The following is a 15,523-nucleotide window of genomic DNA, read 5'->3' as shown; positions in this document are numbered from 1 at the left end:
GTGGAACATGATGTGTGCAGGCTGTTCACTGCTGGCAGTTCCTCGCAGCAAGTTTCTCAACAACAATATTGATGCATTACTGCTGTCAAAATACTAAATCAATAATGCCTAGAATGCTGCAGTATGTGTAAGGCAACAGCAAATACGCATGCTGATTTTTATGGATGTTGTTTTTACATGAGCAAATGACTTTATACTTTCAGGAATGTGTGTGTGTGTGTGTAATTGTCACTTCAATGTCCACTAATTTCACACCACATTACACACCATAGCAGCAGAGGGCCACAGTTTTCTTATGAAATGTGTTTAATGTTACTAATGCATGTGTTTTAATACAACCCATGATCTTCACCTGACGCCTAACCATGTGTGTTCATGCCAACCCGAGTATTTTTTAATGCCCAACCACAAGTAAAAACCAAAGTTTACAGCCAGTGAAAATAAAACAGCGCTGCGTAGCTTTTAAAGCAATTGTGTCAGGGGGGCTTGACCCCTACACTCCTGCCTGATGGTCTGCTGCATTATACAGCCTCAGTCTGCCTTCTTGTCTGGACTTCTGTTGCTTTATTGTTGCATGATTGTGACTCATGTGTCAAGTGACATCAGCCAGTGCATCACCAATGTTAATCAAAAACAGCTTAAAATAAATCACTGCACCCAGAATGTCATTAAAAGTTGATATATATATGCAACACTATCATATGTTAAGCACCTATTTTTCACACATAGATGGTAAAATGACGTGGATCATCCAATCACCTGTCAAGTGTTCTTGTGTTCTTTTTTTTTTTTTTTTACACAAATTAGTTGAACATCATTATCTGTAGCACATATAGTGAGAAACACAGCATCTGCACAGTCTGGAAACACTTTGGAGTCAGTTATAGCTGTGCTGAGGACATATTATGAATATGCCCACTTCATCAACACAAGCTTTAGGTTAATGGCAACATTTATATTATGTGGGAGACAATATGGAAAGATAAACAAAAACACAGACAGTATGAAAACTAAGAAACAATGAGGCAGCGATAAGGTTTTTTTTGTGATGCTGAATGTAACCATCTAATGATCCACTAAGCCACTCTAATCATGCAAATCAGCAGCATCAGTACATGAATCCATCACCTCACTCTGCCTGATTTACGCTTCAAGATTCAGACTCCATGTCTGGAGGAGTTGGGTAGAAGGAGCACTTCAGAATGAGTGCATATGCCATTTAGATGGACGTCTGGTGTCACGAGTGTGTCATTTCCACCATTGCTGTTGTGTGTGTAGTGTCTTTGATTCAGGAGGCAGTGTAGTGTTCAAACTGTTCAGGACAGTGTTTGTGACAACAGGAAGTCACACTGGCCTGGCTAGAGAGAGAGAGCGAGAGAGATGGCCACCATGTTTAAAACCCTTACTTGTCCAAGGTGTGTTAACCAGGCTTTCATTTCACCTCCTTCTGGCTGTTATGTAAACCGAAATGTTCATGAATTACAAATTCATGACTACCTGTTCTTTTTTAGGCATATTTTCACTCATTTATTTTAACATAAGGGAATCAATAAGCTGTTCCAACCAATTTCACACCTTCCTGACAACAAATATACACATTTACAGCAAACATGGTACACAGTAATAATCTGAATAACACACTCAAAGCACACACAGACAGGCAGACCTAAGAGTCTTCTTCGGTCAGTTGTATGCATATGAATGACATTCCTGCCAGTAAGTGGATTTTTCCTCTGATTTTCTCAGCGTTACGGTGAATGCCCTCCCCAGCTTGTGTGAACCGCTCTCTTCATACGCTAGCTTTAGTTAAGTAGTATTTAATTGCACCTGGCAAAAATGCTTGACTTCTTGGTTTAATTAAAGACAAGATTAGATTTAGCCTCCTCTCTACTCATGTGGAAAAGTGCAAAAACAAGCACAGGTTACAACATTGACAATAGATCTGTCTGCATTTAGTGGTGTGACTGAGCAGACAGGCACCACCAGGAATACAGCTGTGTCCCAGTTGCATACCAAGTATATGAACAAAATGACAAAAATAGCAAAGCTCAGCTAAGTGTGCAAACTATGAATCCTTGATTTCCTGGTGTACTTCTGTCCTCTAATGCAAAAAAAATGATTTTGTTGCATTAGTTAGCACCTGAGAGTGGTTCAGAAAAGTTGATCCTCATAAGAAAAAGTGCTGTTTAGGAATTCTCTAGGGGCTATTTGGTGAAGCTCTAATTGTCAGGATTGTTCAGACCCATATGCAGATTAACCCAAAAGACTAATGTTTAACAAAAAAGGTGAGCTTTAATGTCTTTAATGTAAGAAAAATCCAGAAACACTAATAACTAAAACAAGAAACTCAAACAAAAAAACAAACCAAACCAGGGGAGAGAAGTCCAAAAACTAGTTAGTAAAGACTCAGGAAACATACAGGAGCCCACAAGTAAACACAGTGAACTCACAAACAAAGGGAGTCAAACAGACATGGGTAACAAGACAGGTGAACACGATCAGGGAGGAGCAGGTAATCATAAAGGTGGGAAACACAGGAGGAGGTAAAGCATGTGGGAATATACAAGGAAAACGAGGCAGGAAACAAGACCAGACCGCAGGAAACCTAACACACGACTACTAACACACAGGGGAACCCGAGAGCAGAAATAAAAAAAACAAACTGTGAAATATACTAAAATAACCAGGGCACCTAAGGATTTACTAGAAAACCATCATAACCGATCCTAACGGTTTCTCCTATATTCTTCCTGATCATACTTTCTAAAGTTTTGGATAATTAGCTGATTTTTGCCCACATTATGCCTCTCTTCTCCCAAAAGGCATGATGTCACATTCACCCTTTAAATCATTCACATTTTCCCTTATCTGTGAAAGGTGCTGTGTGGCATTACATGTTTTTATTCCATGCAGAGAGTTACAGCATCAATCATTTTCTCATTACAAGCAGCAGAAACCGAGCCTGGAAATGATACAATGTTTTTTCAAAAGGTGGTCCAACTTCTGTCTCTTTAACTCTTTTATTTCTTTTGCAGGGTCAAAACTGTAAATTAGACCCTTTCTGACAGCTATTACCGGACAAAAAGGACAGAATAAATCCTGTTGGATACAGTCTTACAGAGGGAATACAGATCTGATCTGTCACAGATGTAAATTAAAAAACATCCAGATGTGTCCAGATTTGGGATAGTTTTAGGGTCCAAACTTGTCCACTTACAGAGATAAGCAGAATAATAGAATCCATCAGAGGTCCAGCTTGTGTTCGTACGATATAGTCTTGCATAGCACCATGTTTTGTGCATTTATTCCAAGGGAGGTATTGAAACTCTTTAAAATACTAATCTCAAATGCAACTCAAATGTAACAGATACAGATACAGCTGTTTTAATAGACCCATATTCAACCTGACCACATGTTGGAGTAACTGAAATATCGGACCATTTACCACCTAACAAGATTAAACCATTCACTTCCCAGCAATGACCTGAAACCTCTTTCAAATGGGGCAGATTTTCAGGGCAATGTCTGTCATCCAGTAATCATCTTCAAGCATTTGTAAGGCTATGACCAATTTGGAAGGGATAATTCAGTACAGGAGGTAGTCAGTCCTCAAGACGACTAGCAATAACTTCAAATAAGAGCATATCTACTCCTGCACTTAATGTTGAGGCAGAGGAGTAGTCATTACTGGATAAAAGAAGAAGAAGAGTTGAATACATGTTCTTGTATAGCGTGGGCTTTGCCTGCAGTGCACAGCTTAAGCCTCGTCTGTAAAATTTAACTACAGATGAGACCCCTTCACGCTGAAGCCTTCATTTGAAGCCGCTCTCAGGGCTCTGATATGTACCACTGTGATTGGGTATCTCGTGGTCTTTGCAGCGTCTCAGTGTGTGGTCATTTCTGCTTTGATGAAAGCTCCCGTGCTCCTGGGTATTCAGGAGGATTAACATAATCATAGTTAATTGCCACGGAAACGGCCTGTGAGGCTCATCTGCAGCAATAGTAGTGGGGAGAGCAGATTGTCCCTCGGTGGATGCTGGATCGAGGGGGGGGGGTCTTCCCCTTTCTGAACACTGTTAAACACAATACACACACTTGCTCTGTGCAGCTATGGAAAATATAATGCAATTTTCCACATTATAACACACACGATTAGCTAACAGGATCAAACACTGTGTCCATGAGAGATTAGCAAATCATCAGCTAAATACTGAAACTGTCAAATGTAATTATTTCATAAGGGGTTTAAATTCATTGGACAGTTACTGAGGCAGAGGTCTATCCGCCACCATCATATCTTAGATTGCATTACAAAGCAAAACTATTTCTAAATTCCTCTGACAAACACTTTAATGATGATTGACTCCGGCCTCGACTTCTATAAGTAACTGCTTGTTTCACTTGCTGCGTCCATAGTTGAGGGTGCTGGACACCACCGCATTACAGATGACACTCTTAACACTTAGCGCTGCTATAATCAGTATGTTTATATTACTAATGAATAGGATTATAGCATGCATCACTGGGTTTTAATAGTATATTCAGCTACTTGGGTTAGGTCTAAACATTAAAACTATCTTCTATATGTCTATCCTGCCTCCAAGTACACATTTCAAATTCACTATGGCACCAAACATGTACACACTGGTGGTTAGTGTCTGAACATATTAACTTATATCTTACACTCAGCAAAAATATAAACGCAACACTTTTGTTTTTGCTCCCATGTTTCATGAGATGGACTTGAAGATCTAAACTTCATTCCAGATACACAATATTACCATTCCTCTCAAACATTGTTCATAAATCTGTCTAAATGTGTGATAGTGAGCACTTCTGCTTTGCTGAGATAATCCATCCCACCTCACAGGTGTGCCACATCAAGATGCTGATCTGACATCATGATTAGTGCACAGGTGTACCTCAAACTGCCCACAATAAAAGGCCACCCTGAAATGTGCAGTTTTGTCTCACAGCAAAATGCCACAGATGCCACAAGCATTGAGGGAGCGTGCAATTGGCATGCTGACAGCAGGAATGTCAACCAGATCTGTTGCTCGTGCATTGAATGTTCATTTCTCCACCATAAGCCGTCTCCAAAGGCGTTTCAGAGAATATGGCAGTACATCCAACCGGCCTCACAACCGCAGACCACGAGTAACCACACCAGCCCAGGACCTCCACATCCAGCAGGTTCACCTCCGAGATCGTCTGAGACCAGCCACTCAGACAGCTGCTGAAACAATTGGTTTGCATAACCAAACAATTTCTGCACAAACTGTCAGAAACCGTCTCAGGGAAGCTCAACTGCATGCTCGTCGTCCTCATCGGGGTCTTAACCTGACTCCAGATCGTCGCCGTAACAGACTTTAGTGGGCAAATGCTCACATTCGATGGCATCTAGCACGTTGGAGAGGTGTTCTCTTCACGGATGAATCTCGGTTTACATTGTTCAGGGCCCATTGAACATGTTTGGGATGTGCTTGACCGGCGTATACGACAGCGTGCACCAGTTCCCACTAATATCCAGCAACTTCGCACAGCCATTGAAGAGGAGTGGACCAACATTCCACAGGCCACAATAGACAATCTGATAAACTCTATGCGAAGAAGATGTGTTGCACTGCATGAGGCAAATGGTGGTCACACCAGATACTGACTGGTTCTGAGTCCCCAGACCGCCAATAAAGCAGAAACAAAATGCACATTTCAGGGTGGCCTTTTATTGTGGGCAGTTTAAGGTACACCTGTGCACTAATCATGATGTCAGATCAGCATCTTGATGTGGCACACCTGTGAGGTGGGATGGATTATCTCAGCAAAGCAGAAGTGCTCACTATCACACATTTAGACAGATTTGTGAACAATGTTTGAGAGGAATGGTAATATTGTGTATCTGGAATGAAGTTTAGATCTTCAAGTCCATCTCATGAAACATGGGAGCAAAAACAAAAGTGTTGCGTTTATATTTTTGTTGAGTGTATATTCCCTGTGTTTGTTGTACCACATGTTCACTATATTAATACAATGAGGTGTTAAAAGATCAATATTGTAATTGCTGCTTTGTGTGTGTGTTAAAAAAATCTATTGCAGACAGCATAGTCTACCACATCGCCATTATTGTTATGCAAAGCTCTTACCTGCAATTTAACAATACGATTATGTCTCTGGGAGAGGTATAACATTCAGTAAGCAGTTGAAAATGGTTCAGATAGATTATCTGTATATGTTGTGATGCACTCTGGGTATATGTTTGTTTTGATATTTGTCTATTAGATGACAGCAAACCCAAGGCTTGAACAAACACACAGTCAATCTTCTATTGGCTTTTCTGTTAAGTAATACTGATTATTCCAGTTCTAACATACAGGATCTTTACATTTGCTAGGATTAATATTCTTATACTACACTCATATCCGACCTTTTAATCTCTCCCTGTCTGTTGTTTTGATGTTTTGCATTTGGTTTGAGCCACACATACACAGATTTAACCGAAATGCCACATGCATACAGGAATAATAATAACGCCATTTGAGTCCAATCTAAAAATATGGTTGACCTAGCAGCACTATCGCACACATACAGGATTTGTTTCATTTCAGCTTCTACATACATTTGGATGTCACATCAGTTATCACCACACTGTGAGGTGCAACAGGCGGCATGCCGGGGGTGCAGCTATGAGGATGCACAATACTGGTGCCCTAAAACCGGAAAACAGCGGAGTGGAATGTGGCCATTAAATAATGGTCTTAGTTACACCTGGGCTATTGCTGCTGGAGCATGTCAACACATGTGTCATTAATCTTCTTATATAACTGGCTTGAAATACTGGCAGTGGATGATGCATTCTATTTATAGGATGTCTGTCTTGTTGTAGGTACTATGTATGTGTGACCATACTGAACTACTTTCTGCCACTGCTGGTGATGGGTTGTGCTTATCTGGTGGTGGGGCTGACACTCTGGGCCAGCGAGATACCTGGAGACTCTTCTGATCGCTATAAGGAGCAGCTGACCGCCAAGCGCAAGGTAACCTGCATTTGTGAATGGCGCCCGCAGCTTCCCACACCACCCCCTCCCTTTTTTTATTTTTATTTTTTTTTTCAGTGATAAAATAATCATCACAGCACCAGAAACCTGCACCCTATAGCATGCAGTCCTTTTGATCCTGTCTCTTTTAGTCCTTTTCTAGTCCATGTGTTGTCCTCTCAGTCCTCTTCACCTTCTGTTTCTCATCAGCATTAGATGTTACTTTTGCAGAGTCGTGTGTTTACAATATGTGTTGTTTCCTTAGAGGTGTTTGTTTTTCTTTGTGAAGGGACATGCAGAGGCACGTCCCTCTGATCATACCACAGAGCAAGAGTGCATTGATCAGTGATATTTTTTATTCTGTTTGGTCCACTGTAGTTTTATGAATAACAAGGTTGGCCAGGTCAATACTGATTTTAACAACTGTTTGATGGATTGCAGAAACAAACCTGGTCACAGAGGATGAATCCTAATTTGACTTGTGTCGTTTATTACATGTATCATTACTTATTGAATGGCTTTTAATTCACAGACATAATCAATTCCGTAATGAGCTACATGAGCCCGCTGTGTTTAGTGATGATCAGAAAATATATGCTAACATGCTGCTAAACAGCATCCACTACACTTACATCAATAATGCTGGTTACGTGTCTTTAGCTATGTTCAGACCCCCAGGCAGAGGCAACTTAAATGTGATTTTTTTTTTCCAATCCTGGGTGGTTCTCAGATAAAAACAGGCTGTTTGGATTTGTCATCCCATCATTCTGCATCAGCATCCACTGTCTGAGACATGGACAGAGTGAGGGGGAAAGCATGTGAACACCTGATTGATTGCATTAGGTTACAAATATGCAAATATGCAAAGTAGTGATCAAATCTCTTCTCTGATTAGAAAGCTCTAAACATCTGTGACATTTGTCTGTTATTTTCAGTTCATTGTCATTGTCAGCTTCTGTTACCGGCTGTGCTACTGAAGTGTCTGTGTGCATTATACTTTGCTGTTTTTGTCTTAAACTGACAGATCAGTCACCACTTGTTGGGCCATGGGAGAGGCTAGTAAAGTGAAGGTGAATCCTGAGTCCTCAGTGGACGGTTTTTAATGACTCAGGCAGGAAACCTGCTCCAACACTGACTGGATGGACATATGTTACTGTGTCTTATTTGTATCAATCACCTTCTAGAATACATGGAAGCTGCTGTGTGTATTTCGAAAACAAAGACATTGAGGACATAATTGTGCTGTCACGTGTCCAACAGGTGGTGAAGATGATGATCGTGGTGGTGTGTACGTTCGCCATCTGCTGGCTGCCGTACTACGTTTACTTCCTGCTGCACCAGTTCTTCCCCGACATGTTCGATAAGCCCTTCATCCAGCAGGTCTACTTGGCCATCATGTGGTTAGCCATGAGCTCCACCATGTACAACCCCATCATTTACTGCTGCCTCAACGACAGGTCAGTCAAACAGACTCATATATCATAAACTTTTTTTAATTGATCCCTGCTGGTAGCCATAAAGGTTGACATTTTTTACCTTTGCAAGTTTTGTGGCAAGTTTATTAAAACTCCCCAGGGATGTAGAGGAAATAAACTTTATTTCAAACCTTATTCACCTCTTTAAATTTAAAGCATTTGAGCCAAACAATTTCTGTATTATATATACTGCAACATAAAACTGCTCAACCTCTGTGATCCAGCCCTATAGTCACATTTTAAAGGTAATTGAAATGACTGTTTACAAGGTCATACATTCTCCTGCAGTTGTGTGTATTAGCATACACTATGGCTGCAAAATGACAGTTTAAAGTTCAAGGAATACCATCAAAGCAAGCACTATACCTCAACGTAAGAGTTATATTCAGGGTTTCCCTCTAGCATGGTTTGAGTTACACATCAGCATTTCCAAGGTCAGATCTCCATTCTCTCATACAAAGAAGCCATGTTGTTCAAAGTAGCCGAAGTACATTTAGATCTGACCCTGCAGACCCCTGACAACACAGGGTGCTGGTTTTTAATATAAAACCTGTGCAGGAAGCGTCAAGAGCATGTTATTCATTTATGCTGTCCACCTTTGCTGAGGTGTTTACATGTCACTACATTATTCTCACAATCAGTGATTATCATTGTCGTAAATTCAAAGAGGCTGACTTAACTTAAAACAAAAATCAAGCAAGTAAACAAGCAAGCAAATCCAAGATGGCACACACTAACAAGCTGAAGCAGAAACACTACAGCACAGGCACAGGTGGAACTCAAGACCTCAAGAATGTCTGCCCCGCCCACATTGGTTTCACCTGTGCTTTGTTTTACTTAATTAGTTCCTAGCTGAGCCCTGTGTCAGCCTGCATCCTCGTCTCCTTGTGTCCTTGTCTCCTTGTGTCCTTGTCTCCTTGTCTCTTGCTGGTTCTTGCTTTCACTTGAAATAACCAGTTTGTGGTTTTGGCAAAATCAAAGAAAATTTTACTAGATAAAATAAAATAAAATAAAATAAAATAAAATAAAATAAAATAAAATAAAATAAAATAAAATAAAATAAAATAATGCTGTTTGATGCTCTTTTTCAATAACTTGTATTCCACATGTGATCCGAAACGGTTTATGTAATATTAGTCTCACACTGGATTTGGTGGTGTTACAGAGTGTATAATACATTCCCTGACTGAAGACTGTCCCCCAAACACCCACCCAGGTCCCGTGGATAGTCTTTTAATGGTGATGACGTGTTAAACAGTCAGTGAGAGAGCAGGTTTATAGCCTGTTCCAGACCAGGTTAGGTTTGCACCATGAGTTAACAAAGTGATCTAACCAGGATAAAAGACAGCCACCTTTGTGATCCAGCTACTTTAGGCTGAGCAGACCTCTTCCTCTACTGTCTGCACGTGGGTCCTCCATTCTCCATCCTACATAAGAGGATAAACAAGTATACAAGTGTTATACAGTAAGCAGTGCTATCTAATCTCACTGCTTCAGAGCATGTACTTCTTTTACTTCCTTCATGTTTTGTATTTAGATTTATCTGTAGTGGTGGCTGCAGCTTTCTTTAGAACTTCCAACATGAAGTTTAATCTGATTAAAAACTTTACTTCAGACTGCACAGAGAGCACCCAAGCATATATTTTTTTTCCTTTTGCCGCCATGGTGACGGCTCAGAAAACATCGACATTGGCACTAAACAGGTAATAGCGATATTTCCTGACACTACTCGTTGTTGTTTCTAAACATACAATGAAAAGAAAATTTTCAAGTAAAAGAAAACTGAATAATGAAAATGTAATGTCCATTGTGCTTTTCTTTTTTCCTTTACAAGGAGAGAAACTATTTGTCCTATTATCATTCAGGATGACAGTCAGTCTCACTCACACATATACACACACATCACGTAGTAATAACCAAACCCTCTTTTGCTGCTTTAGTGACAAACATTAGATCCACAGCATTAGAGAGAAGCTGCTTACTTCTCTGGAAACTCTCTGTACCTCCAACACTTTCACACGTGGACTGAAGTAAACGTCAAACTTTCAAAGCCGTCTCTGCAACTGGCTGTGAGCGTCAGCGGTTTATTCTCAGACTGCAGCCTTATTAGCATTCTGCCTGTCAACAGAAATGTCAATGAATCTAACATGGCAAAATAAAGACAGATGGCCAACTCTGCTTGTTGTCTTCACTCCAGACAACTCACATTGTCAAAGCCACCTGTTAATGGTCGTCGGTCTGTCGGATAAATGAGATTTCACGCTTGGTTGTTTTTACCTTGGAAATTCATTAAGTCTTAAAAATGAGAATATGTGGATTGGATTGCAGTTTGGTCATTGCTCAGTACAGGATAGCCATCATCCTTTGTTTCTATCTAAATTCAAATGTGTGACCGATGAGGGCCCTCTCCTCTGATTTTTCATCAGTCTCTTCTCATGCCTGCACTGCTCCCAGCAACTGACATTTTCCCCTTTCACTCATTCTTCACTTCTCTTTCCGTCTACGCTGTGTGTGTGTTTGCTAAAGAAAGGTTTTTCCCATTAGGTCCGTGTGATTTGTAAGTTGCAAAATGCTTCTCTTCAGATATGTGAATGAAGGTTACTATGGAATGTTAATCCAAGCAACTCAGCACACGACTCTACTTCATCCCTGATGATCCAAGTGCAATAATTCGCCTAAAGTGATGTTTATTTTACAGTCTGTGATAATCAAAGGCAGAAATATAGGCCAGCACATCTTTAGAATAAACATTAGAATAAACAACGTCCCATTGACAACATCAGGTTCTTCATGAACCCTGTGAGCATCACCTCCATTTCCATTTTCACTTGTGTTTAGGTTTTAAAACTGTAGGTATTAAAAACCAGGACTGGTTTAGGTAAAGATCATGATGTGGGTTACATGTATTTCTAACTTTACAAGGAAAAACATTCCCATCTATGTATCTTTGTATGTGAATCATGTGTGGTTTACTTCCACAGGTTTCGTGCTGGTTTTAAACAGGCCTTCCGCTGCTGCCCCTGTGTCCCTAGAGGCTCTTATGAAGGTCTTGAACTCAAGTCCACCCGCTACCTTCAGACCCAGACCAGCGTTTACAAGGCCAGTCGGATGGAAACCACTGTATCCACTGTTCTCCATGTGGCCGATGACATGGAGCAGCCCAAAGTCAAGGCAACAGGAGGTGCAAGCCAGGGCGGGACTGCGGTCGGGCCCAGACCACACAGCTCCTCTTTGGACCTCACCTCGAATGGTTCATCATCCCGGAGTGTCTCCAAAACGGTATCAGAGACGTCCAGTTTCTACTCAAGTAACAACATGCAGGAATAGGCTCAGAGTGCAGGCAGCAGTTTGTCCAACAGCAGGGAGAGAGGGTGAGAGCTGACTGTTCACATAGCTGCTTCTGCCTGCCTGTGTTCATGCAAAGTACAGCCTGAATGTGTGAGTGTGTCTGCTGGTGACTGAGCTTTGGGTGAATACACTCCAGTGTGTTCACTGGAATGTCCTGGTAGGAAATTTTATCCTGAGCACAGTTGTCTTTACCCATACCGCCCTTGTAGAAGGTACTCATAGCTGCCATTAGAATGATTCGCTCTGTGGCAAAAAGCCACAAAGAGCACTTCAATGACACGAGCCCATTCCAGTTCAAAAGCTAAACCCAAGCAGACGCTCGCGCCTCTGATCCTCACAGCTTCTGCTTGTCACACCAGCCTTCTCTCTGAGAGGGTTCACACATCCTCAATCACACAGGCTGTGTGACTTCACATGGTCTATTTTGGAGTGGAGCTACAACACGAGACGCACATGCTGTGAATACAGCGGCTTCTCGTTTGTCACAGAGGGCTTCTCTGTAAAGTCACAAACCTGGTTTTCACACAGACTCTCTCTCTCTCTCTCTCTCTCTTTCTCTCTCTCTCTCATGAGCACACAAGCAGATGTGTTGTTTCCACTGAACAACTCTCCCTTAAGAGGTCATGGAAAAAAAAAAAGTATTAACTCTAAACTCTCTGAGTATGTGTGTGTGGAAGCTGATCAGAATGCCAACTCCATCTCCCTGAGCAGGACTTTATCTGCAATCCACTGTGCAGAATGCGTGCCTGTCTGGCTGAAGGAGCCCTGTAAGGATCCCCTGCAGACACTGCTGAAAAGTTCTGGCAATCAGTGGAAACGCCAGCAGCGCCTGCCTCATCTTACAGGCATCTCTCCGGCTAAACATCGACTTCAGCACCTGGCAGCATCACTTCTAGAACAAAGAGGTGTTTCAGATGTTGAAGAAGTAACAAAGGACCTCTATAGTGAAAACAAACCTCTTACTGAAACCCCCGACTTACACTGAGGTGGAGGACAGCAGATGAAATAATCCAGTATAAAAATAATGACCCCCGTCAGCTTCCACTTGATTCATGATCTGAAGGCAAGGCACCACTCTGAAACTGTGAAATATTTATATAACTCTCATCAGCTGCTTTACACTTTCACCTGGCAGCAACATCCACGCTGTGTCTGGCTCGGTTATACCTCATGCTTACATGCCTCTGGTGCACACACTCTCTGCCAAAGTTACCTCCCAGGAGGTACGGTGTTGGTGAACCCAGTTCTCAAACATTTTAGAAGCTTCTGATTCATAAAATATAATCCAATATGAGGCATGTTAATATGAGGTTTAAAGGCCTTGGTGGACGTCTGGGCACAGGCGGTCTGTAAGCTGTGGATCTGTGTTGTGCAGTGCCTTGCTGCTGAGCGTAATGTCTGTAAAGGAATGATGGGGGTGCACTTTGTTGGGGTTCAGAAGCTTCCTACAGCTGTAAAAACAGGACATCCTGTGGGAGCCTACACTTACATGTCATTTAGTTTCAAATTATTAAGTTACCTTTAATTTAGGGATCTGACAGAAGTTTGTGTGTAGTGTATCCTGATAAGAGTGCAGCAGAGTAATTAATGGAAGTCTGGATTTTACTTTAATACCCTGCAGTCCTGAAGTACTATCTCCCTGGGTGCAGAATGAACACACAACCTCAGCTCCACAGAACAATCCTTAGTTATGCACCAAATCCATTATTAGTATTTAATCCTCGTCCCATTTTTTTTTTTTTATAGCCAGAGAAATGGGATTAGACAGTTTCATCGTTTCACACATATGTTGCCAGAATGTGACTCGGGCCTTGTTTGAACCGTGTTTTTGATACGACACGTGCACCTGTTGACACCCATCGGTTCATTTTACACAGCTACCAGACTGCTGCTCTATTCTTAGCACACAAAGCCTGTTGTTATAAATTCTGCTGTCAGCTGACATGAAACTGAGCAGCAGTTGTGAAGCAGCGTTGGATATTATGACACAAGAAAATTTGTCTAGGTGGCATTGAAGCATGAACAAATGCACACACTATGTTGAGTTGCTAAGATAAATTTAAAGGTTAAGATATTTTAAACATCTTATAGAGTATCTTTGGAAGTATTGATTACATTTGGGTGGTTCAAATGACACAAAGTGACCTTTCTGCAGAGACAGCATCTGTGTGATAATGTGTATGTGAGAACTAAATCCAGTAATTAGTGCCCAGATGTCACTGACTATCACTAATATAATATTTCACCGTGAGGGTTCTGATACATTCAGATTCTAGATGATCTACATAATTATGAGAAGAAATCCCTACTGGCAGCTTTATGTGGACAGAAAGATGTAGAAGTGAACTCATGAGACAAATTACATATTATTATATTTCCTTGAAATAGAGCATAATGTAAAACATTCTGTGCATGTATTATCATATAAAATATGGATAGCGAGGCGGAAATTAAAGGCAAATTAAGACAACCTGTGAGAGACAGATGCGTCATCCAATCACCTGCCAGACTTAAAACAGAGTCAGAAGAGCAGCGTGATTAATGTAAGAGCACAGTAATCAGATTACACTGTAAACATCCTCACTGCAGGATGATCTGGAGTCAGCGAGCTGAATAGGAAAATGTTGTCTGCCTCGTGTAATGCTCTGAGTAAATGAGCTCATACAGCATGTGTGTAATTGTTGTTATGTTCCCTGATGAGGACCAACAGACCCCTCACAGGCCAGATGTTGGACGACTTTTGCTCTCACTTCTACACAGGGTCATGCCTAGCTAACTGCACGGATCACAAACAGGTGATGTTTAAATGACCATTAAGGCAGCTATCATTTTTCAGCACAACATTCACAATGACACAAACCCAGAGGGTTAAAGGAGCCCAGTGGGCCAATATACACGTCCAAGATGTTTCAGTTACTTGAAGCCAATCACCACAGACCTCCATAATAAAAGGTTTTACATCTTGGGACAGAAAGACCTGCCCTCTATGAAGCTTATCAATGCATTATATCTTAGGGTTCTGGTATAAAAGCAAGACAATGAACTGCTGGGGTCAGAAGCAAAATATATTTTAGCAGTCTAGCACACATTATCACAGCGTTACCATGCTGATGTCTATTGTATGACTTTTATGTCCATTAACTGGTTAAAATACTCTCAATATATCATACATACAGATGTAAAGGAATCTCATACAACCGTACTCTACTGAACTATCCTTTTTAGGTTAGTGCATGGTTTAGAAATTATCATTTGAATCCCAACTAAGATTCAAATGTAAGTATGGAGGCAAATGAGAGGCCAAATATAATACAATATATCCGTAGCATAGCATGTAGCATCATCTGCCTGAGCGAGAGAAGAATGTAGATGTGGCGGGAACACAGTTCCTCCAAAACTCCATCTTACCTTATCATTTTTTAATTTATTTTAATTTGACTTCAGTGCCCTAGTCATAACCAGCGAGGCCAGAATGATCCGCACTCTGCGTCCTGAATGCAGGAGTACCTTCCCTCACCCAGCCTTCATATGGACAGGTCAAGTGGAGCAGGTGAACAAGAGGCTGGGGCTTTAATGAATGTGTAATCAACTTTGTTCAATGAGTACTCCTTAAATGAGTGTACAGCAGGCTCCTCTGTCTCTCTCTATGCCTCTCCAACAAACACACAC

At 41.2% G+C, this 15,523-nt stretch overlaps 1 protein-coding gene across 1 annotated transcript in view; it reads left to right on the top strand.

The window, feature by feature from the left end:
* tacr1a (tachykinin receptor 1a) overlaps nucleotides 1–13,135 on the top strand; it is a 30,745-nt gene extending 17,610 nt beyond the window's left edge. Inside the window, exons 3-5 of the mRNA XM_028415054.1 lie at nucleotides 6,881–7,031; nucleotides 8,292–8,488; nucleotides 11,488–13,135. Coding sequence (XP_028270855.1) covers nucleotides 6,881–7,031; nucleotides 8,292–8,488; nucleotides 11,488–11,833 — 694 coding nt within the window. The 3' untranslated portion in view covers nucleotides 11,834–13,135. The remainder of the gene's footprint in view (nucleotides 1–6,880; nucleotides 7,032–8,291; nucleotides 8,489–11,487) is intronic.
* Nucleotides 13,136–15,523: the final 2,388 nt, after the last annotated feature.

This window comes from Parambassis ranga, chromosome 9 (assembly GCF_900634625.1).
Source record: "Parambassis ranga chromosome 9, fParRan2.1, whole genome shotgun sequence".
Lineage (NCBI taxonomy): Eukaryota > Metazoa > Chordata > Actinopteri > Ambassidae > Parambassis > Parambassis ranga.
Note: the sequence above shows the minus strand (reverse complement) of the source record. Positions and strands in the feature narration are given on the sequence as shown.